Raw genomic sequence first — 21906 nt, 5'->3', positions numbered from 1 at the left:
AGCAGCCCTGCCTGTTACTTCCATCCTATTTATCGTGCTTTTACATAAACGCTGCTTCCTCAGTGCATGGGGGAACACGTGCACAGTGGTCTGCCTCACTGTAGCCCCTGGGTGGGGGGACACGAGGGGGCACACACCCACAGCCCTGACCAGCTGTCCCTTGGCTTTGCAGGTTGGGGGACTGCAGTCAAGCCCACTGGCACGCAAGGTGAAGCGGACACTGCCCAGCCCACCACCTGAGGAGCCCCACGTCCCCCTGGCCAGTCCAGCCACCTCCCAGCTCTACCTGAGCAGCCTGGCTAGCAAGGCCACTGCACCGGTCACCAAGGCCAGCCTGCTGAAGGAGCTGGACCGTGACCTGAAGCTGGTAGAGCACGAGGCCACCAAGCTGCGGAAGAAGCAGGCAGAGCTAGATGAAGAGGAGAAGGAGATCGACGCCAAGCTGAAGTACCTGGAGCTGGGCATTACCCAGCGCAAGGAGTCACTGCTGAAAGAGCGGGGGGGCATCCAGGACCACCCCTACCTGCGCTACCCTGGGGACCGCCGTGACTACCTGTCCGACAGTGAGCTGCACAGCCTGCGCCTGGCTGCCTACGAAGGTGCTGGCCTGCGGCCCACACCTGCTGGGCAGTACCCTGACTTCACCGCCACCGCTGCCTCCTATGGGGCCTACCCCTACGCGGCCCCACCAGGCCCTGCCGCCTTCCCACCTGCACGCCTGCAGCCCCCACAGTACCCCGCAGCCAGCACTGTGCCGGATGGCTTGCCGGCGGCCCCTCTGCCTGCCTTTGCCTCGCCTGGCACCTTCCCAGCCTCCAGCACTGCATACCCGGAGCTGGCCACCCCAGCCCAGCCGGGCTTCCGGCCCCCAAACCCCTACCAAGCCCCCAGCGCCTTTGCGGGGGCAGCCAGCGTGCCAGCAGCACAACCTGCCCTCTTCCAGGGCCCAGTGGACGTAGCTGGTGGGCACCAGAAGCCACGGCAGACCTCACTGGCTGACCTGGAGCAGAAGATCCCTACCAACTACGAGGTCATCAGTGCAGCCACGAGCTCTTCCACCATTCCTGATGTCAGCTTCAGTGCTGCAACAGTGAGCAGCAGCTACGAGCAGTACAAGGCACCTGAGACCCGGCCAGCCGAGAGGGGTGGTACAGCACAGGGTCCCTCAGCCAGCTTCTCTTCCGAGTCCCTTTACACCAACCTGGAGCAGAACATACCCCGTAACTATGTGATGATTGAGGACATCAGTGAGCTCACCAAGGAGAGCCCAGCGGTGGAAGGGCAGAAAGTGGATCCAGCAGGCACAGGTACTGACATCCGCCACAGCAGAGAGAAAAGCGAGCTGGGAGACACTGAGGGCTCCAGCCGGCCCTGCTGCTACACCAGAGCCGAGGAGGAGTCCGAGGAGGACATCTATGACCACCATGGCCCTGACTATCGAGGGAAGAACAGCTACCACCGGGGCATGGAAAGCAATGGCAGGATGTCAGGTAGCTCCACTGGGTCATCCTACTACTATGGCGATGGTGACTACCGGCACTCTTCACGGGCAGACAAGCACAGCTCCAGCATGGCACTGCCAAAGCATTCCTCCAAGAACCTGGCACCCGCTGTTGTCTCCTCAAAGCGCAGCAAGCACAGGAAGCAGGGCATGGAGCAGAAGATCTCCAAGTTCTCCCCCATCGAAGAAGCCAAAGATGTGGAGTCAGACCTGGCCTCCTATGCAGCAACAACTTCAGTTGGCAGCAGCAACGTGGCCTCCAGGGCCAAGAAGCTGCAAGATGAGATCACCTATGGCCTGAAGAAGAATGTCTATGAGCAGCAGAAATACTATGGTGTCTCCAGCCGGGATCTGGTTGACGAGGAGGAGCGGGTCTACTCTGCCAGCAGCAGAACCCGCTCCTCAGGCTATGGGGTAGAAAAGTCCTCTGGCCGCGAGGTGGGCGGCCGGAGCAAGTCCTATGAACGGGAGGTTGTGGAGCGCTCCCAGAAAGGTGGCTCCAAGCCCTCATCCCTCGGCATGAGCCAGAGCCGTGGGCGGGCCCCCATCCGCACACAGCCCTCAGAGGAGGAGAGCCCTGTCAGCCCCCTGGGGAAGTCAGTGGGGGGGTCACGCACTGCAGGGGGGCCAGGACCCCAGTCAGCTGGGGACCCCTGCTCCCAGTTCTGCTCCAGCCACTCGTTGCCTGATGTGCAAGAGCACATCAAAGATGTGCCAAGGAGTCACTCGTACAAGCACGAGGAGGGCTACGGCATGGATGACGCCCATTGCGTTGTCTCTGACAGTGAAGGTAACGGCTCCCCGTGGTGACCACCCCAGAGCATGGCTTCCCTGGGGCATGCCCATCTGCTCGTACGCAGAGACACTCTCACCGCCTCAGTTTGCTTGACATGTGCCTTCCTCCCCCCACCCCGGGTGTTCGGTGTTAGCCAGTCCTGCGCGGTGCCCTACCATGCCGTGCCGTGTCCCATATCCACCGGCACAGGCTGTCCCCTGCACGCGTGCCCGCTGCTTGCCTCTCCCACCTCATTGCATGGCTTCCGCTCGGGCGACCTCGAGCAAAAGATTGACTGTGGTTTGTTTTTGGTTTCCGAAGCCTATCATTTGGGTCAGGAGGAGACAGACTGGTTTGATAAACCCAGGGAGGCGCGGGCGGAGAGGGTCAGACACTACGGTGGCCACTCTTCCTCACAGAAGAGACCCCCAGTTAAGCACACCTACCATGACTATGATGAGCCCCCCGATGAGGACCCATGGCAACATGATGACTACCCCCAGCACCGTGAGCATCGGCACCATGGGGAGTACGGGCGCCATTCCGGCACCTCCCGGCATGCCAGTGATGAGCCCCCACGCCGCTCATCCAAGCAGCACCCACGGGAGCCCAGCCGCCACGAGCCCCGTGGCCACGGGCCGCCAGCCACCTCCAAGAAGGCCCAGCAGCCTGAGTCCCGTGCATCCTACAGCTCTGGCACTTCTGACTACTCCACTTCGTCCCGCTCCTCTGCTCACCACCATGGTGCTGAGCCCACCAAGGCACAGAAGACTCCCCAACCACACGGGTCAGCAGCACCGAAGTCAGAGCCCCTCTCACACCCACAGCAGCCAGCAGCCAGGCAGCAGCAGGCAGGGCAGCAGGCAGCACGGCAACAGCCAGCAGCACGACAGGCTGCCCAGCCGGTGGGCTCAGCACAGCCCGAGGCCAGGGGCAGGGCACAGGGACCCCCATCATCCCGGCCACCACAGCAGCAGCCTGGACCAGCCCAGGCGACAGGGAAAGCACCGGCCACACACCATGCACAGCCAGGCGGGCACCCAACACCAGCGGTAAGTATGGGCTTGGCCAATGTGGCCACCTTCCTGCCCCCAGGACTGGCCCAGCTGGCTGTGCTCAGGGGCTGGCAGGGGAGGTGTTGGGGATGGGAGCCACTCTTGTGCCCATCACAGCCACCTACAGGTGCCATGGGAGCAGCCATCCACCTGAGGGGACATCTGTGTGCCATGGATCCTCTCCCTTTTAGAGCTGTGGAGCAGTGTTGGGGGTTTTGGTGTTACCCTCCCCCAGCCAAGGCCATCCCTGGAGGATGCTCTGCCAGGAGGGGCAGTCCTGACAGCTGTTTTTGCTATTCCAGCCGAAAGCAGAGCAGACGGATACAACCAAACCCACAGCGAAAGTGCCACAGCAGCCAGGGAGAGCTCCCACAGCACAGCCCCTGGGAGCAGCAGGTCAGTATGCGCGGTGCACAGTGCCATCCCTCCTGTACTGGTTGCCCAGCACCGCGAGGGCTACACCAGACTCCCACAGCCAGACCCATTCCCTGCTAATGGTGGCTTTGTTTGTCCCCAGCAGACAGCAAGGCTGGTCCGAGGGCGGCGGGGCCGCGTGGTCCTGCTGGCCCAGCCACGGGGCAGCCCGGGGCAGAAGGAGAGAGTGTTTTCTCCAAAATCCTGCCAGGGGGGGCAGCGGAACAAGCAGGCAAACTGACTGAAGGTGAGGGCTGCTCCTGGGGACAGGGGTGGTGGTGATGTTCTTCTGCACTGAGATGGGGTTGGGCAATGCAGGGGTGGCCAGGAGCAGCCAGTGGAATGGGGTGCTCCCAAGCTTTGGGGCTGGGAGGGGGGGTGGGATGGCTATGGCATGTCTGATGCCTCTCTTGGCTTCTCCACAGCGGTGTCGGCTTTTGGCAAGAAGTTCACTTCGTTCTGGTGAGAGAACGGCACAAGGTGAGTGCAGCCGCACTGGACACTTGTGCTGTGAGCTGTCCCGGCTCCAGCTATGCCTGATGCCCTCCTGCTCCTTCCTTCCTGCCACAGGAGTTTGGGAAGTGAGTGGAGATTGAGTCGTTGCAGTAGAAAAACCTATGAAGAAGCCAGCGAAATCAGCACTCGGCGCCAGACTCTGAGTATAAGGGTGAGTGCCCCAGGGCAGAACCACATGCTGGTCTCCTCCATCACACAAGTCCCCTTCTGTCACACTGATCCTCTCCATTGCACCAGTCCCCTCCACCATGCCATCCTGAGGCTCCCACAGCACCACCATCCCCTCTGGCAACTGCTGAGCCCTGCTGTGCCACATTCCCAGCCCCCATCATGAGCAGGACATGGTGCAGCCCTGTCCCCTTCATGCTGTGCCACTTGTCCCCATACCCATAGCTGAGTTCCAGCACAAAGCCAAGGCATGGGGGCTTGGCCATATTCCCTGATCTCAGCAGTCCTGCGTGGGCCGATGCCATGTGGATGCTGGTGCAGACCCCAGGTTTGTGGGGAAGGTTTGGGCGGCCCAAGCTCTGCTTTGGGAGCCCATCCAGCGCGGGGGCGGCAGCAGCTGCTCTACCGGCAGTGCCTCTTGGCTCACCTCCACCCATTCGCTCCTGCCAGGGCTGCACTTGGTGTTGTCCCCACCATGGGGACATAGCTTCTTGGGCTAACTCCTCTCTCTGTCTCTCTCTCTCTTACAAGCTTTTGAAAGCAGGGCAATCCCTGGATGCTGGACCAAACGGCGGCCAAGTGGGGGCCTGGTGAACACCCCAGCAGCTCCGGCATGGCAGGTGGCAAACCCCAGCACTGAGTGGGTGGATGCACCCTCTGCCCCCCACAGCCACTCTGAGGGGATAGGCCTGATCTGAACAGTTGGGTCAGGCCCCATAGGTGGGCTGCGGCCCTTTCTCAAGATTATACGCAGAGTTGCTCCCTCTGAACCCCAGCTCTGGCCTCTTCATAGGTTTTTTCCTCCGCAAGCTGAGGGCTGGGCGCCACGGGCGCCACTTCCTCCTTCCTGACCCCGTCCGCCCCGCTGGGGCCATCCCTGTGCCCCTGCGCTGCAGCCTGCTCCCAGCCCCGCTGGGGAGCCCCCGCAGCGCCTCAGCTAGGACCTAACACTGTTTTCACTACCGAAATATGAGGCCATAGAACTCTGACAGGCAGCGTGGTGTCCGGCACGCGGCGCCGCCCCGAAGCCATTGGAAGCATCGACAGGGCCACGCTGGCCTCGCCACGCAGCCAGCGCACCCGCCGCCGGGCACCCCTTTTCTTTCAAAGAACAGCCTTAATCATCCCACTTTGATTTCTGTGTATACCTCATCCGCACTAGGGGGGGGCACGGGGCATCGTTGAGGGGGGGTTCCTTTTTTCTCAGTTTCTCTGGGTTCATTTTATTTTGGTTTTGGGTTTCTTGTTTTGTTTTTTTTTAAACTTTATACCAAATCCTCTTCCCTCTTTGCTTTGTGCGATGAGTTAGCACACGGGCTGTCGTCTGTAGAAGCAATAGAGTGCAGGAGGCTACAAAAGAGCACAAATCCCGTGGAACAAGATCAGGAGAGCTTTGCCTCCGGCAGTATCCTTCCTCTTACTGTGCAATCCAAGTCCTTCTCAAGCCATTTCGTGGGGACACGGGGACAGCCAGCGTGGCAGCCGGTGGCCAAAGTCTGCTTTGCCCTACCAGGAGAGGATTCCCAGGGAGGGGGAGGCAGCCCAAGGAGGGGGCTCGCCAGCATACAGCCTGCACCCCGCCGCCTCCCCACGCTGGTGGCACCCCCTTGGTGCCCCCTGTGGCAGGTGGCAGCCGCCCTTTCGCCCACCTGATGTTCTATGCAACGAAATAACACGACTCCAGAACAAGACCTGTGAATAGCTCATCGGTTCACTGTTGCGCCTAAGGGTTTCATCGCAACGCCTGCCGCCAAGCGACCTGATAACTACTCTTTACCGACCACCCGTGCGTATGAATTTGTGGCATGTTCGACCCACGGAGGGCCACTTTGCCAAAGGGCAGCCCTAGCACCCGTGACCGTCTGTCCCGTCGTAGAGCATGGCTTGCTACTTCTCTGCACGGTTCCACCTGCCTTTCAGAGCTTGCTGTTCTTTGCCTGGACTTTTCTTTTTTTCTTTTCCATCAGTCCATCACTGTACTGAAAGCTCTTAGCAGATTTATGCACTTGTTATCAAGGCCCCAATTACCGTGGGTAGCCCACATGCTGTGGCAGGTCCCTCACAAGGGGCTCTGCCCATGCCCAAGGCTGGGGGAGAGGCCGGTGGCTGTGGGACGGGGGCAATCGTGGCAGGGAGGAGACCCCTGGCCCCGCACACACTCATGGCCTCTCCCTGCCGATGACAGGTGCATAGCCTGAGGGTGCCTCTTCCGGGTTCCTGGCCCCCACCGCTCCTTCCGCTGTAAATAATTGTACAGTGTGTAAATCGCACGCGGGACTGAGACCCCCGCCGGGGCCCATCTCGCCACCCAAGCACATCTGCCACCTCACCTCTGCGCCCACAGGGACCAGGGGGTACATGGCCCACCCAGCTGGGCCAGGCCTCCAGCCTGAATTGAGGCATTCTGCCAGCTGGGGTGAGGGGGCAGGGGGTGCGAAGACGAAGGGCTGAGCGCGGCCGAGCGCCATTTCCAGCGGTCAGTGTGATGCCGGGTGCGCTCCCTCTGAACATTGTGACGGTGTGCGTGTCTGCTGTGCTCTGTGCCACCCGTAGTGACCCTGTACCGTGCCGTACCGTGCCGTACCACCCCCGCCGCTGTGTCGTGACTCCCTCCCAGAAGCTGCCCCCTCACCAGGTGTTTCTGTGGGAACAGAATAAAAAGGACTTGACACAAACCACAGACTGGCCCCTATTCCTATCTGCCTGTGGCAAAAGGGGGAACAAGGGGCACCTGGACCCCCAATATGATGGGTTCAGCTGGGCTGGGAGTCCTGTGGGCCTGGACGGAACCACATGTGGCCCATACCTGGGACCGCTGGGCTTGGGGGGGTCCTCATGGGCACCAGTGTCCTCATTGCCCACCTTGATGGAACAACTGGACAAAGGGGTCCCTGCTGGGCCCCAAAGGTCCCGATCCCACACACTCCAGGTGTTGCTGGGCAGGGGTACTTGTGGCCTGATCTCCTGCGCACGGAACACCTGTGCTGCAGTCACCTGCCAGGAAAACCACTTCAGGGCGGCCCGAAGGCTGCGGAGCTCCGCCCTAGTCCCCGGCTACAGCTTTAAACTGGCCCGCGGACGATCCAGTGCTTCCGGGCCGGAGGGCCGGGCAGTCCCATCACCACCCAGAGCCTCCGGGCCCCCAGCGGCAGCTCCGCCCGTGCCCACCAGGAGGCGCCACAACGAGGGAGGCGGCCCGAGCGCCGCAGCCAATGGGAGGAGCCGCAAGACCCCGATCACGCCCCTCCCTCCCGGAAGTGCCGGCGCTGACCCCGCCACGCAGCTGCGATGGAGCCGCCGGTGAGGGGATGGGGGGGATGCGGTGACGTCAGTGCCCCGGGTCCCGCCCCGCTGCCCTTGCCCCATCGCTGCATACCCCGGGAACCCCAGCCCCCGTGGTCCGGAAACTGCTCCGGTCCTGAGCCCCCCCCCCCCCTTTACTCCAATCACTGCCCCCGGTACCCTCCTGATTCCCCATGCACCCCTGAACTGCCCCGGTACCCTTCTAATCCCTCCCGTGCACTCCTGAACTGCCTTCGGTGCCCTCTTATTCCCCCATGCACCCTGAACTGCCCTGGCTCTGCACCCCCGGGCAGTGCCCACAGTACCATCCTAACCCCTCCTCCTGCACCCCAGTAATTGCCCCCTTGTACCACTACTTCCCCAGTAACTGCCCCAATTCTGCACCCCTGGTACTGCCCCCAGTACCTGACCCCCCTACCCTTGTACGCCCTCCATAAACCTCAGTCACTGCCCCCCACGCCCTCCTAAACCCTCCCTATGTACCCTGGTGCCCCAGTAAGTGCCCACCACTCCCCCCCAGCACCCCAGTATGGCCCAATGGCCTCTAACCACCCCAGTGGGTCCCACAGGTGCTGTCGAGCATGGAGGAGGTGTCAGAGCTGTACCAGGAGCTGAGCCAGCACCCGGGGCTCAGCACTGCCTGCCTTGGCCCCGATGTCACCACCCAGTATGGGGGCAAGTACTGCAGCCTCTACACTGGTATGTGGACAGGGTGGCTGTGGGTGGTGTCCAGGGGGTCTCTGCCTGCCCAGCGGGAACCCAGTGGGTGTTCACCCTGCTCCTTGCAGAGTGGTCTCAGCGGGACCTGGCACGGGCTGAGAATGTCAAGTTCTGCCGCCAGTACCTCATCTTCCATGATGGGGCCTCCATCGTCTACTCAGGGCCTGCAGGCACCTGCTCTGAGATCAAGGATGAGTGAGTCCCATCCTGTCCCCTGCACTGGTGTACCCTCTGGGTACCAATGGCAAGGGGCTGATGGGTGACCACCTGCCTGCAGGCTGCTGAGCCAGGAGTCCCCCAGCGGGGCACTGAAGGCTGTCTTGCGGAAAGTCCCTGGCAAGGAGAAGGAGAAGAAGGAGAAGCAGTTCCTGGAGGTGAGGGTGGGGCAAGGGGGATCTGGACCCATGCAGGGGCTCGGGACTAACTCTACGCTGTGGCTGGGGACTGCTCTGGTGTCGCTGCCTCCAGGTCTGGGATCAGAACTGCAAGGTGAAGAGCATTGACCTAACAGCGCTGGACAAACATGGCAGTGTCTATGATGATGGTGAGGGGTGGGAATATGCCACAGACTGGGTGTCCTGGGGGGTACAGAATGGCCAGTGCCTGACCCATTCCCACAGACCAATTTGGCTGCCTGGCCTGGTCCCACTCGGAGACTCACCTGCTCTACGTGGCGGAGAAGAAGCGTCCCAAGGCTGAGTCCTTCTTCCAGAGCAAAGCCCCTGAGCTGGGTGCCTCAGATGAGGATGTGGGGCAACCGAAGAAGGAGGACACACCCCTCAAGGTGGGGTGCCCCACCCTGGGACAGCTGGGGCTGGTGGGGCAGCCATGGTGCTGATGGGGCTGTGCCGCAGGGTGAGCAGTTTGTGTACCACGAGGACTGGGGGGAGACACTGAGCACCCGCAGCGTGCCCGTCCTCTGCGCCTTGGACATCATGGGCAGCAGCATATCAGTGCTGGAGGGTGTCCCAGAGCACCTCTCCCCTGGCCAGGTCAGGACGGGAAGCCCCAGGGAACTGGAGGAGGGGGGGCTTGGGGGCCAGCGGTGGTCTGAAATGCTCACTGGTTCTCTCCCTGCAGGCTTTCTGGTCCCCCAGTGACACTGGTGTGGTGTTTGTGGGCTGGTGGCACGAGCCCTTCCGCCTGGGGCTGCGGCACTGCACCAACCGCCGGTGAGTCCCGGGGGGGCACCCCTACCCCACAGCCAGGCCCCCTGCACCCCCCAAAACACTGGTTTCTGCTGGCAGGTCAGCACTCTTCTACGTGGACCTGACAGGAGGGAAATGTGGTGAGTGACATGTGCCCGACCCACCCATAAGCCAGTGCCCAGGCTCCCTGCAGCCCCTCACTGTCCCCTCCTGTCCCTGCAGAGCTGCTCTCTGAGGACACCAGGGCTGTGTGGTCCCCGCGACTCAGCCCTGACCGCTGCCGCATCGTCTACCTGGAGAACGATGCCCTAGGCCCCCACCAGCAGTGCAGCCGCCTCCGCATGGTGAGCAGCACCGAGGGGACACCAGGGACACCCACTGGGGAGGTGGCGGGGCCAAGGGCTGGCAGGAGGGTGGTGGTGCCTCTTTCTCTGGGATGCGGTAGGAGCAGGTTAGATGAGACCCTGCAAAACTCATCCCATCCTTTTCTCGCATAGTATGACTGGTACACCAAGCAGACCAGCACAGTGTTGGAGGCTGTGTCACGGCAGGTGTGGGGTGAGTAGGGCCCTGGGGGGCCACTGAGGAGGGCACAGAGAGGTGCTGAGCACCATTGCTTTCATTACAGGCGCTTTCCCAGGCATCTATTGTGGGGCACTGCCGGGGCTGTGCTGGGCAGCTGACAGCCGCAGGCTGGTGCTGGACACAGCCCAGCGCAGCCAGCAGGTGAGGGCTGGGGGGCAGGCAGGGGGGCCAGGATGGGTCAGGGCACTGCTGGACTCTGCCCTTGTGCCCCTAGGACGTGTTTGTGGTGGACACAGTGACAGGCACCACGACCTCGCTGACAGCCGGTGAGTGCCAGGCCAGCAGGGCCATGCCAGGCCAGGGCTGGGGAGGAGGTCACACCTGCAGGTCTCACTCTCACCTCCTCCCCAGATGCCCCCCAGGGAAGCTGGTCTGTTCTCACCATCAACCGGGACATCTTGGTGGCCAGGTTCTCCACCCCTAGCTGCCCACCGACACTGGTAAGGTGATGCCTCCCCTCCCCAGCGCCCTCCAGCCCCCCTGAGTGCTGGCACTGACCCCTCTCCCCACGCAGAACGTGTCAATCCTGCCCAGCGCCGGCCAGGAGGCACAGGTGCAGTGGGTCTGCCTGCAGGATGCACCCCCTGTGCCCGGCATCACCTGGGGCATCCGCACCCTGCAGCCCCCACCTGAGCAGGAGCACCCCCAGTTCAGTGAGTACCCCAGAGTGCCAGGCAGGGCTCTGCCACCCCTGCCAAGCTCTGACCCCCCACCCTACCTCCAACAGGGGGCCTGGACTTCGATGCCATCCTGCTGCGTCCCAGCAAGGGCTCTGATGCCCAGAAGCCCCCTTTGGTTGTGATGCCTCATGGTAAGAGCTGCCCCCAACCCCACTGTGCCCCCTGCCCTGGCCAGGCAACATCACCCCCACTTTACCTTTGCCTTTTGCAGGGGGTCCCCACACCGTCTTCACGGCTGGGTGGATGCTGTACCCAGCGGCTCTCTGCTGCATGGGCTTTGCTGTGCTGCTGGGTGAGTGGTGCTGGGGGGCCTGCGCACTGCTGGGTGGCACAGTGTCCATGGTGGAGCTGGGCAGGGGGAAGGAAGGGCTCTGACACCAGCACACATCCCCCCTCAGTGAATTACCGTGGCTCGTTGGGCTTTGGCCAGGACAGCGTAGTTTCCCTGCCAGGCAACGTGGGCACACAGGACGTGCGTGATGTGCAGGTACAGCACTGGCATGCAGTCCTGATGCGGGGCACTCTGCACTTCTGTGAGTGTCCCCAAGGAGGGAAAGCAGGGCCATCTGCCTCAGTGGGTGTCCCCCATGGTGGCAGCTCTGCGTGGAGCGGGTGCTACAGGAAGAACCTCTGGACGCCACCCGGGTGGCACTGGTGGGTGGCTCGCATGGGGGCTTCCTCGCTTGCCACCTCCTCGGCCAGTTCCCTGACACCTACCGAGCCTGCGTGGTCCGCAACCCTGTGGTGAACATTGCCTCCATGGTGGCCACCACTGACATCCCTGACTGGTGAGTGCCACCGCCCCTCAGCTCCCTGCCACCCCATCCCCACATGTGCTCCCATCCCTCTCATCCTCAGGTGCCTGACAGAGACAGGGCTGCCCTACATGCCCGACGCACTGCTAGACCCGGCCCAGTTGACAGAGATGCTGCACAAGTCACCCATGCGCTACATCGACAAGGTACATCCCCGTTCCTGTCACCGTCCCCACTGGCTGTGCCTCTGCTGAGTCTGTGCTGCTCCTGCAGGTCCGCGCACCCGTGCTGCTAATGCTGGGTGAGGATGACCGGCGTGTGCCCCCCAAGCAGGGGCTGGAATATTACCGTGCCCTCAAGGCCCGGGGGGTCCCCACTCGGTGAGTGCGGTGATGGGTGCCCAGGTGGGGGATGCAGGGACAGCACTAATCCCTTCTCCCCTTCCAGGCTGCTCTGGTACCCAGGTAACAACCACGCACTGGCCGGTGTCGAGGCTGAAGCTGACGGCTTCATGAACATGGCACTGTGGCTCACAAAGCACCTGCGGTGCTGATGGCCCCCCTGCTGCTTTTGGCCCCCAATAAACGGTGTAGTTCAGCACTCCTGGTGTGTCCCGTGGTGCTGCTGTCACCAGTGTTGCCTCTGGGCTCCACTCCTACACGGGTCGGCATTTGCACTGCTGGGGGGGTCACGGTGTACCGCGGCAGAGGATGGCACGGGGGAGCTGCAGGGCTGGCACCGGCCCCTGGTACCGGCTGATCACGCGATTTGGCAGCCCGCCCGCAGACAAGCGGCAGGCGCCAGCGGCCCAGCGAAGCAGAGCAAAGCCCCATGGCCTCGGTGATCGAGTGGGGTGCAGAGGTGGGCAAGGGGGCACTACCCTGTTTGAAGGGCTGGGTACGGGCAGAGCGCTAAGCTCACCCCCACCAGCTTGCCTCTCCCCCTGCCCAGGCAGCGGGCAGCCCCGCCGCCTGCTACCGGGAGCTGAGCCGGTTCCCTGCCGTCACTCGTGCTGCCCTGGGGGCCCCCGCGGGGGGACAGACCTTCCTGCTCTACACTGGTGAGTTGGGGGCTCGGGCACCCCAGTGGTCCTGGCCCGTGGGGCTGGCGCTGATATTCCCCTCCCGCAGAGTGCAGCCGGCCCGACCTGTCCCGTCGCCGGCTCCTGCGCTTCAGCCGCCACTACAGCCTGTGGCACACCGGCGATGGCGGCATCACCGTCACCCGCGCCGCGCTCAGCGCCGAGATCCACCACCAGTACGGCCCAGACGGGTGTGGGAGGGGGCGGTGTGGCTACTGCCTGTGGTGTGACCAGTGCCCATGGCATGACCAATGGCCGCAGCCCACGCTCCCGCCCACAGGCTCCTCAGCCAGGACTCGCCCTCGGGGCAGCACCGTGCCGTGCTCAGCCGCTGCCCGCGGCAGGGCCACGAGTTGCTGGAGGTAATGCTGTGGGGGCTCACCGGGGTAGCCAAAGTGCCAGCATAGGCGGGGGCTGTGCCAGGGCTGTGGTGTGGCGGTGCTGACCCCACTTCCCCCAGGTGTGGGGCACCAGCGGGCGCAGCCACAGTGTGGACCTCACGGCACTGGGGAAGCACGGGGAGGTGTACACAGAGGGTAGGACCCCTTCCCCACCCCTCCCCACCACACCAGTGAGTGTGGCACGGGCTGGTTGCCCTGGTGCCTGCCCAGTGCCCAGCTGTGCCTGAGCTAGGCTGGGCTTTGGTACCTCTTACCATGCCAGGACCCTTTGCCTGCCTGGCCTGGTCCCACTCAGAGATGCAGCTGCTTTACGTGTCTGAGAAGAGCCAGCCCAAACCACGGCCCCCATGCCCCTGGGATGTGCCAGGAGCAGTCTGGCTGGCCGAGGAGGACAACAATGAGGAGGTGGGTTACATGCCCCATAAGCATGCTGTGCACCCTCAAAAGTGCCGTGCACCCCATGAGCATGCCATGCATACTGTGAGCATGCTACATGCCCCAAGAGCACCCCATGCACCCCATAAGTGTGCCATGCACCCCATGAGCATGCTATGTGTCCCATGAGTATGCTGTGCAGCCTGTGAGTGTGACATGCTTGCCATGAGCATGTCATATGCCCCGTGAGCATGCTGTGTACCCTGTGAGCATGCTAGACACCCCCTGAGCGTGCCATATGTGGAACTGGCCATGGGGCTGATGGGGCTGTGCTGCAGGGGGAGCAATTCCTGTACCGCGAGGACTGGGGAGAGACGCTGACCACCCGCAGCGTGCCTGTCCTCTGCACCCTGGACATGAAGGGCAGCAGCATCTCGGTGCTGGAGGGCATCCCAGAACACCTCTCCCCTGGCCAGGTCAGGACAGGGAGTGGGGAGACCTCCTGGGGGACCAGCCCAGGGCTGTGGGATGAGCCAGGTTGTCGCACAGGCCTTGTGGTCTCCAGATGACCGTGGTGTGGTGTTCGTGGGCTGGTGGCATGAGCCCTTCCGCCTGGGGCTGAGCGCTTGCTCCAACAGGAGGTGGGTCCCCCCTGGGGGAGCACCCAGCCTCGTGCTGGAATGCCCACCCTGTGCCAGATGGGCTCAGCACAGCTGCAGGGCTCCAGCGTGACCCACACCTCCTCTCCAGATCAGGGATTTTCCACCTGGACCTGGCCAGTGGGAACTGTGGTGAGCACCAGGGATGCAGGGGGTGCCTGGGTCCCCGGGGGTCCCCAGGGAGCTGACCCCCTGCCCCTGCAGAGCTACTTTCAACTGAGCACAGAGCTGCCTTCTCCCCCCGGCTGAGCCCTGATGGGCACCACCTGCTCTACTTGGAGGGGGCACTGGGAGGGCCCCACCGGCAGTGCCTGCGTCTGTGCATGGTGAGGGGCCCTGGGGTTGCTGGACATGGCTGTGCTGCCAATAGTGCCCAGCCATGCTAGAGTGGGCTCGGACCCCTTCCCCCTGCCTCAGTTTCCCCGGGTGGGCTGTCCCCACACGCCGGCTCTCCCCAGCTCTCCTGGCAGTCGAGGCAGATCGTGACGGTCCTTGATGTGGTGCAGGAGCCCACAGAGGGTGAGGACAACACAGTGGACAGGACTGGGCACTGCTGGGGGGCTGGGACACTCCCAGGAGGTTTCCCATGGCCCCATCTCACAGTCACTCTGTCCCCCTGGCAGCCTTTACTGGGCTCTACAGGGAGACACTGCCACCACGATGCTGGGCAGCCGACAGCCGTCGAGTTGTGCTGGGAACCCCGCAGCGGAGCCGCACTGTGAGCCCCGGGGACAGAGGAGAGAGGGATGTGGCCCTTATGCCCCACGGTGACACTGCTGCCTGTGCTCTGCCCCCTTGCAGGACCTGCTTCTTGTGGACACAGAGACTGCGACTGTCACCAACCTCACGGCAGGTATGTGTCACCAAACTGCCCACAGTGCCCGGGTGAGCATCTGCAAATGTCAGTGTGCTCTCTCTCTTCCCAGGCTCACCTGAAGGCTGCTGGGAGCTGCTCACACTCCAGTGGGACCTGCTGGTGGCCACCTGCTCAGCCCCACACCGTCCACATAGCCTGGTGAGCAAGAGCATCATGTGATGCAACGTGGTATGGCATGATACGGCACAGCAACATACAGCCAGGCACAGCACAGCCTGGCACAGAATTCACAGCATGTCATGGCACAGCCACATCACAGTGTGGCAAGGGACAGCAGAACCTGTCACAGTGTGTCAACATCAGGTACAGTATGGCACAGCCAAGGACAGCACAGCAAGGCACAGGGCAGTATGAGTAGGCACAACATGGCAGAGGATGGCACCACACAGGATGGCAGAGGATAGCAAGCTGCCCTGTGCCCGATGCCACCCACTGCCCTTCTCTAGGTGGTAGCTGTGCTGCCACCAGCAGGTCAGGAGCTGCCCCTCCGCTGGGTGCCTGTGGAGGACACCCCAATGGTACCTGGTGTCACCTGGAAGACCCTGACAGTCCAGCCACCCTGCAGTGGGCAGAGCTCTGCCGGGCTTGGTGAGCACCTGGGGGTCCCTGTCACACCTGGGTGCTGGGTGACAGGGATCCTTGGGTGTGGGGGCGGGCTAGGCTTTGGTTTGGGGGTGGGCGAGGGGGTGTGCTGGGTGATGGGTGCTGATGGAACCCCTTCCCTGGCGCAGCTGCCCAGCCCTTCGAGGCCCTCCTGCTGAGCCCATCAGACAGCACCGTGCCACACCCTCTGGTCGTGTGTCCCCACGGTGAGTAAGGGGAGAGAGGGGGTGCCCTGGTGGCACTGGTGGCACTGCAGGTGACATCCCTTCTGGCCCCAGGTGGTCCTCACGCTGTCTTTGATGCCCGCTGGCGACCAGGGATGGCTGCACTGTGCCAGCTGGGCTTTGCTGTGCTCCTGGGTGAGTGTCGGAGGGCTGGGCGTTATGTGACACCCATGCTCCAGCAGTGACATGGCACCCATGGCCTTTGTATCCCCAGTGAACTACCGTGGCTCCCTGGGCTTTGGCCAGGCCAGCATCAACTCCCTGATCTCCCGTGTGGGCGAGCAGGATGTGGCAGACACCCAGGTGAGGGGCACAGGGCTGGGGGTGCCAGGGTGTGTGGTGGGTCCTGAGGTTGGGATGCTAATGGTGGGTGATGTGGGATGCTGATGGTGGGGTGATGGTGATGGGTGCTCCACGGCTGCAGCTTGCAGTGGAGCAGGTACTGCACAGTGAGCCCCTGGACCCACACCGCCTGGCCCTGCTGGCCGGCTCCCATGGAGCCTTCATTGCCCTCCACCTCCTCACCCGTGAGCCCGAGCGCTACCGAGCCTGTGCCCTGCGCAGCCCTGTCTCCAACCTGCCTGCACTGCTGGGTACCTCTGACATCCCTGACTGGTGAGTGCCACCCCCACCTGTGCTGTGCCGTGCCACACCCCATCCCCACAGCACCCACCAGCACCTCCATGACACAGGCGATACACCTCCCTGGGGCTGCCCTACTCCTTTGAGCGGGTGCCCTGCACTGAGGACGTGGCTGCCATGCTGCTCCGTTCCCCCATCGCTCAAGCAGCCCAGGTAAGGCAGGGGTAGGGTGGGTGTGAGGTATCGGGCGCTGGGCACCCACTGCTGTCCATGCCGCAGGTTCGGACACCGGTGCTGCTGTGTGTGGGTGCTCGTGATCGGCGTGTCAGCCCCACACAGGCACTGGAGCTGTACCGGGTGCTGCGGGCCAGGGGGGTGCCAGCACGGTAAGTGGGATGCAGGGGGTTGGGAGCAGGGAGGGATCCTGAGGGTGCCAGCTGAGCATCCTCCATCCTGCCTCACAGGCTGCTGTGGTACCCAGAGGGTGGCCATGCGCTGACCGGTGTGGAGACAGAGACCAATGTCTTCAGGAACTGTGCCCGCTGGTTCCTCCAGCACCTGGGGCAGCCCCAGCAGGGTGGGACAGGCCAGCACAGCCCCTAGTGCCCTCGGTGGCCCTGCCGCTGTGCCAGCCTGGGGTGACCATTGGCCCCAGGGACCACAGCAGGACCAGAGGTGGATGGAGTGAGCACAGCCAGGGCAGGATGGGACGTGGGTTGGGGTTTGGCATTAAATAAATGAGTGGGACGCGAGGCAGTGCCAGTCCCAGAAGCCATGGCCAGGCCTTTATTGCATGGCGCAGTTGTGCCCAGCTGGGGCTGAGCCAGCTCAGCCCATCTTCATCACCTTGTGGATCCAGTCGACGTAGAGGGAGACACGGATGAAGAGGGAGGGCTGATCGGTGCGGGCACAGACGCGGGAGGGGGTGATCACCCCCTCCAGCACCCAGCAGTCTGCAGTGAGGCAGGCCAGCGGCCCTCCATAATCCCCCTGCAGTACCCAGAGAGCAGTGGTGTCATGCTGCTGCTGCTGCTGGTGCCCAGGGGATCCCCAAGGTGAGGTCCCCATCCCAGCTCACCTCACAGGCCCCCACCCCAGCACGCAGTGGGGCTGTGCACAGCTCGCTCTCCTTCAGGCGCCCACGTAGCGCTGCGTGGCACTCGCCATGGGCCAGCACCGGCAGCCGCGCCACGTTCAGCACACTGCCATCCCCCGTGCCTGCAGGCAGTAAGCATGTGGGGCAGCTGGGGCATGGGCTGGGGGTGCTGGGGCACGAGATGCTGTGGAAGGGGGAGATGGACAGAGGGCATCGTAGCAGAGGGGTACCATGGGTGGGGTCACGCTACATGTGAGGGGAAACAGTGAGGACAGGGGTATCATGGGAAGGGAATGGTGTGGGCAGGAAAATGCCATGGAAGAGAGAAGCCATGGAATTGGATGCTGCAAGCAGGGAGATACCAGGGACATGGGATACTTCAAGCAGCAGGGTGCTATGAGCAAGGGGATGCCGTTTCAGGGAAATAGCAGAGGATGCCCACAGCAGGTACCTCTGGTTTCTCCCCAGCCAGCGATCTCACAGAGGGTGCCAGCAGGCACAATGTAGCGCTCAGGTGGCAGGCAGATCAGGGCCACACGTGTGTTCAGAGTGGCTGGCCTGCAGTGAGAGGGGCAGCAGGAGGTGGTTGGTGCCCAGTCTGGGGGCAGCAGGGCATGGCAGGGGATGGGCCCCTCACCTCGCCAGCTGCAGCATCACCAGCTGGGACTCGGAGGGGCCACAAACGATCCGTGCGATGGGGATGGTCTGCTGGTCAGGGTCCCCAGTGCCAGGGTCCTTGAAGAGCGTCCCCAGCTGTACCTCATAGCCCACGAGGTCAGCATCACTATGGAACAGGGATGTGAGGGTGCAGGGAGCCCCCTGCACCTGCACCCTAGCACCAGGAAACCTACCAGGAAGAGAAGCACTGGCGTGTGCTGATAACCCACTGCTCCTTCACCAGGGAACCCCCGCAGAAGTGCATGCCGGCCCTGTGGAGACAGGGGTGAGCACCTGGGGGGGGTGTGACACCAGCCACGTGGCAGTGCTGGGACAGCACCCACTCACCGGTTGCGGATGCTGACAGTCCAGGGAGAGTTGCCAGGCTGACCGCCAACGATTCGCCCTTTGAGCTGCAGCCTCTCATCCCGCCGGCCGCACTGCTCGAAGGCCACTGTGTCTGAGGGCAGGGTGGGCATTAGCCGTGACCATCACATGGCACCTGCCCCACAGCACCCACCCACCTGGCACCCACCTGCATTCTCCAGGATGGAGGGCACTGTGTTGCCAGCTGTGGAGAGAAAGCAGAGGGTGGCACCAGAGCAGGACCCAGCCATCCTGGGGGGACCAAAACCTGTCTCTGCAGGGGTGCAGGTAAGGGCTCACAGCAGGGCTTGATGGCACAGTAGTCAAAAGGGGTGCGGGGATCCATGGTGTAGCACCAGGGGCCATGACTGTCGTTATCAGGGTTGCGGCAGTAGTTCTCCTCCAGGTGTGCTTCAGGATGGGTGATGGGTGAGATTCTGCCAGGAGGAAATGATCATCACCATTGCTGTCATCATCTCCACCCCCATTTCGATCCATGTCATCATCTCCATCTCTATCCCCATTCCCATCCACATCATCATCTCCATCCTCATACCCATCCATATCTTAATCTCCATTCCTATTCCCACCACCATGCCCATTCCCATCCCATCTCCGTCCATATGCTAATTCCCCCGTCATCCATGCCCATCCCATCCCCGTTCCCTCACACACTCACTGGGGTACGTGTGGTGCCTGGGCAGCCCAGGGCTGGCAGGTGATGCCCTTGCGCGTTTTGCTGACGTGGCCATGGTAGTGCTGACCGCGACCATGATAGCACTCTGGGGACAGGCAGGGAGGGCTGGCATCTCCAGCAGGCACCCCAGGGGTAGGTGCCTGGGGGTGGCTCACCTTGGGTGTCCAGCTCGTCAGGGCAGCGGCGGATTTGAAAGCAGAAGGCGATGCGGATGGTAGGGCGAGAGGTGAAGCACCATGGTGCTTCTGAGCCATCGGGATTGCGGCAGTAGTTCTCCTGCAGGTCCCTGGTGGAGGGGGTCATGTGGGTCCCCCCCTGCCCAGCCTGCACCCATGGGTGCTGTCCACTTAGCACCCTTCCTGGGCACATTCCCCCATCCCCTTACTTGCACGTGTACTTCTCAGGCACAAAGTGATGGCGGTGGGGGGTCTGGGCATCCCATCGCTGGCAGGGGATCCCTGACACAGTGACATTCACCCGCCCCCGGTAGCTTTCCCCCTTGCCCCTGAAGCAGCTGGTGGTGATATTGGGGGTTCGTGGGCGTTTCTCTGCTTGTGAGGCAGAGCAGCAGGGTCAGGGTGATACCCATGACACCCAGTCCCAGCCGCACGGTGACACCGGCCAGGGCCTTACTGCAGAGGCGGATGCGACAGAACTCGCGCTCCCGCCCAGGGTCGGTGGTGTAGCACCAAGGCCGCTCCGAGCTGTCGGGGTTGCGGCAGTAGTTGTCGTCCAGACCCTTGTCAGGGTACCTGGGATAGAGACGGGAGTGGTGGCTGAGGATGTCACCATCACCGTGGCACCTGGCAGGGCCGGGGGGGGCGTGCGCTGCCTGGGGCAGGGACCAGTACTTGTTGGGGTGGTAGGGGTGCTTGTGTGGGTGCTGCAGGTCCCAGCGCTGGCACTCTGTCCCCGACTCAGTGTGGTCCACAGTGCCACGGTAATCCTCCCCATTGCAGGTCATGCAGACAGCTGCCGACAACCAAGGGGCTCAAGGGGGAGGGACAAACATGGCATGGAGCACCCCCAGGCTGTGGCACTCACCGTCCTCACACTTCTTGATGCCACAACTCTGGTGACGGATGTTTGGGTCAACAGTGTAACACCACGGGCCCCGCTTGTCCCGGTCAGGGTTTCGGCAGTAATTCTCCTCCAGCCCATTGCGGGGAGATGGCAGGAACCTGCTGGTGGCAGGGTGGATAGAAGGGCTGCTGGGAGCCCCTCACAGTGGGGTGGGCACAGCCACAGTGGTGTACCCACCCCTGGTCACTGCCATTGCCCCCACACTGTCCCCATGCTGTCCCCATTGACCTCATGCTGCCACCACTGTCCCCATACTGCCTGTCCCTAGCCCATTCCCTGGTGCCCCACACTGCCCAGGGCAGCAGGGGACACGGGACCACCTGTGGTCGTGGGGTGTGGTTGCTTGCCAGTGCTGGCAGCGCAGCCCCTTCTCCGTGGTGGCCCGGGTGCCACGGTAGCTGGTGCCATCAGCCACGATGCAGTCCCGCAGGTAGTCTGGGCAGAGCCGGGCACCACATCAGAGCCCCATGGCCGAACCAGGGCAGTGGGAACCCTGCATTGGGTGACACGTGCCCAGCCTGTGTTGTCTCCATGCCCACCCACAGCACCAGCCCACCTTTCTTCTGGTACAGGTCGTAGTGGATGTTTTTCTGAAGCTGGACATGGGGCGAGTGCTGGGTCCAAGGTAGCAGCTGGCACAGCTGGCCCTGTCGGTCGTGGTGGAAAGCCCTGGGAGGCACAGCGGGAGTCTGGCACGGTGGGTCCCAGGGGAGCACACATGAGCTCCAAGCACCCATGCACATGCAGTGACTGCGGTGTCACAGCCCCCCGCACACCCACCACCTCCCGCTCACCGGCAGGTCCGGCTGGCGGCACAGCGCCGGGCACATTGCTCGGCAGAGCCCGGCTCCGGCAGCAGCAGAGAGGGGGCCGCGGACGCTGCCAGCAGCTCGGTGGCTCGCAGGCGCTGGAAGTCATTGAGGGGCGAGCGGTGGCCTGGGGAGTGGGGCGGGAGTTCAGCGTGCCTGTGGGGCACTGCGGGGACACCTGGGCCCCACAGAGATGGGAACCTCTGCCCCACAGCGCATGGGATTCATGTCCCACAGAGCAGTGACATCCCTGTCCTACAGAGAAGAGGATCCCTGCCCCATGGAATGTTGGACCCCTGCCCCACGGAACAGCAGGATTCATGCCCCATAGAGCAGTGGGACTCCAGCTCTACAGAGCAGGGGGTCCCAGCCCTCCGCCGCAGAGGTCTCCAGCTCTTGGCCCCAGCCCTGCCCCGCACCCCCAGCCCCCACGGCAGCCCCAGAGCGGCTCAGCCCGGGGGCCCTACCTGAGCCCAGGGCCGCGGCCAGGGCGAGCAGGACCCCCAGCACGGGCTGCATGGCGGTCGCCCCGCGTCCCCGGGCTGCTGGAGCGCGGGGCCGACCTAGGGCAAATATTTGCCCGGTGGCCCGGGGCCAGGCAGGACCGGGGTCACCGCCACAGGGGGCGATAGGGGGCGGGGCTCGGGACGCGGGAGGGGCGGGGCTCTGTCAGACGGGGGCGTGTCCTGGGGCGGGGCGAGGCGGGGGGCGGGGCCCCGCGGGAGGGCGGCAGGGCGCGCGGGGGGGAGGCGGGGCCGCGCGGGCCCAGGTGGGGC

The 21906-nt window shown here is 63.4% G+C and overlaps 4 protein-coding genes across 14 annotated transcripts in view; 3 read left to right on the top strand and 1 right to left on the bottom strand.

Moving 5' to 3' along the window:
- BSN (bassoon presynaptic cytomatrix protein) overlaps positions 1–7104 on the top strand; it is a 90307-nt gene extending 83203 nt beyond the window's left edge. The window contains exons 6-12 of one of the 2 annotated variants that reach the window (XM_071755569.1): positions 173–2291; positions 2598–3328; positions 3634–3727; positions 3852–3992; positions 4171–4225; positions 4316–4412; positions 4961–7104. In XM_071755569.1, coding sequence (XP_071611670.1) covers positions 173–2291; positions 2598–3328; positions 3634–3727; positions 3852–3992; positions 4171–4211 — 3126 coding nt within the window. In that variant the 3' untranslated portion in view covers positions 4212–4225; positions 4316–4412; positions 4961–7104. Of the gene's footprint in view, positions 1–172; positions 2292–2597; positions 3329–3633; positions 3728–3848; positions 3993–4170; positions 4226–4315; positions 4413–4960 lie in introns of both variants that reach the window. The other variant, XM_071755568.1, reaches the window with a different exon arrangement.
- Positions 7105–7523: 419 nt separating this feature from the next.
- LOC139801415 (acylamino-acid-releasing enzyme-like) lies at positions 7524–12220 on the top strand. 2 transcript variants are annotated; one of them, XM_071755572.1, is made up of 22 exons: positions 7524–7729; positions 8302–8431; positions 8521–8647; positions 8730–8826; positions 8921–8996; positions 9073–9236; positions 9307–9444; positions 9533–9624; positions 9700–9740; positions 9823–9944; positions 10098–10158; positions 10229–10326; positions 10400–10451; positions 10537–10625; positions 10700–10838; positions 10913–10996; positions 11077–11157; positions 11264–11352; positions 11463–11653; positions 11724–11826; positions 11894–12000; positions 12068–12220. In XM_071755572.1, the coding sequence occupies exons 1-22, from the start codon at positions 7718–7720 to the stop codon at positions 12171–12173; spliced, it is 2199 nt and encodes a 732-aa protein (XP_071611673.1). In that variant the 5' UTR covers positions 7524–7717; the 3' UTR covers positions 12174–12220. The 2 variants fall into 2 exon arrangements, 1 of the variants encoding a protein (XP_071611673.1); XR_011728199.1 differs by lacking the exon at positions 11463–11653 and having other exon boundaries at positions 7580–7729.
- A 110-nt stretch (positions 12221–12330) lies between these two features.
- LOC139801414 (acylamino-acid-releasing enzyme-like) lies at positions 12331–17199 on the top strand. 2 transcript variants are annotated; one of them, XM_071755571.1, is made up of 22 exons: positions 12342–12481; positions 12551–12680; positions 12751–12877; positions 12982–13063; positions 13162–13237; positions 13365–13507; positions 13816–13953; positions 14027–14118; positions 14228–14268; positions 14341–14462; positions 14595–14655; positions 14760–14854; positions 14938–14989; positions 15063–15151; positions 15460–15601; positions 15745–15822; positions 15895–15975; positions 16055–16143; positions 16265–16455; positions 16533–16635; positions 16702–16808; positions 16887–17199. In XM_071755571.1, exons 1-22 carry the CDS (start codon positions 12452–12454, stop codon positions 17023–17025), a joined length of 2208 nt encoding a protein of 735 aa, XP_071611672.1. In that variant the 5' UTR covers positions 12342–12451; the 3' UTR covers positions 17026–17199. The 2 variants fall into 2 exon arrangements, with proteins under 2 accessions (XP_071611671.1, XP_071611672.1); XM_071755570.1 differs by lacking the exon at positions 12751–12877 and having other exon boundaries at positions 12331–12680; positions 15460–15577.
- Positions 17177–21758, bottom strand: MST1 (macrophage stimulating 1). 8 transcript variants are annotated; one of them, XM_071755573.1, is made up of 18 exons: positions 21598–21757; positions 21116–21257; positions 20878–20990; positions 20642–20756; positions 20283–20422; positions 20090–20210; positions 19872–19990; positions 19624–19789; positions 19394–19524; positions 19221–19323; positions 18842–18978; positions 18711–18746; positions 18524–18635; positions 18370–18447; positions 18156–18302; positions 17970–18076; positions 17501–17640; positions 17177–17412 (listed from the first exon to the last, which is right to left on the bottom strand). In XM_071755573.1, exons 1-18 carry the CDS (start codon positions 21647–21649, stop codon positions 17251–17253), a joined length of 2121 nt encoding a protein of 706 aa, XP_071611674.1. In that variant the 5' UTR covers positions 21650–21757; the 3' UTR covers positions 17177–17250. The 8 variants fall into 8 exon arrangements, with proteins under 8 accessions (XP_071611674.1, XP_071611677.1, XP_071611675.1 ...); XM_071755576.1 differs by having other exon boundaries at positions 19624–19786; XM_071755574.1 differs by having other exon boundaries at positions 20283–20419.
- Positions 21759–21906: the final 148 nt, after the last annotated feature.

The sequence above is a fragment of the Heliangelus exortis genome, chromosome 12, assembly GCF_036169615.1.
Source record: "Heliangelus exortis chromosome 12, bHelExo1.hap1, whole genome shotgun sequence".
Classification (NCBI taxonomy): domain Eukaryota; kingdom Metazoa; phylum Chordata; class Aves; order Apodiformes; family Trochilidae; genus Heliangelus; species Heliangelus exortis.
This window is presented reverse-complemented; position numbering and strand designations above follow the sequence as displayed.

Coding starts and splice junctions, on each gene's coding strand:
- LOC139801415 (XM_071755572.1), top strand. Junction 9,237..9,306: donor AGGAGGACACACCCCTCAAG/GTGGGGTGCCCC, acceptor GCTGTGCCGCAG/GGTGAGCAGTTTGTGTACCA. Junction 9,741..9,822: donor CCTGACAGGAGGGAAATGTG/GTGAGTGACATG, acceptor CTGTCCCTGCAG/AGCTGCTCTCTGAGGACACC.
- LOC139801414 (XM_071755570.1), top strand. CDS start 12,331: ATGGCACGGGGGAGCTGCAGGGCTGGCACCGGCCCCTGGTACCGGCTG. Junction 14,269..14,340: donor CCTGGCCAGTGGGAACTGTG/GTGAGCACCAGG, acceptor CTGCCCCTGCAG/AGCTACTTTCAACTGAGCAC. Junction 16,456..16,532: donor ACCTCTGACATCCCTGACTG/GTGAGTGCCACC, acceptor TCCATGACACAG/GCGATACACCTCCCTGGGGC.
- MST1 (XM_071755573.1), bottom strand. CDS start 21,649: ATGCAGCCCGTGCTGGGGGTCCTGCTCGCCCTGGCCGCGGCCCTGGGC. Junction 18,747..18,841: donor CTGTGCCATCAAGCCCTGCT/GTGAGCCCTTAC, acceptor TTCTCTCCACAG/CTGGCAACACAGTGCCCTCC. Junction 18,448..18,523: donor ACTGTCAGCATCCGCAACCG/GTGAGTGGGTGC, acceptor CTGTCTCCACAG/GGCCGGCATGCACTTCTGCG.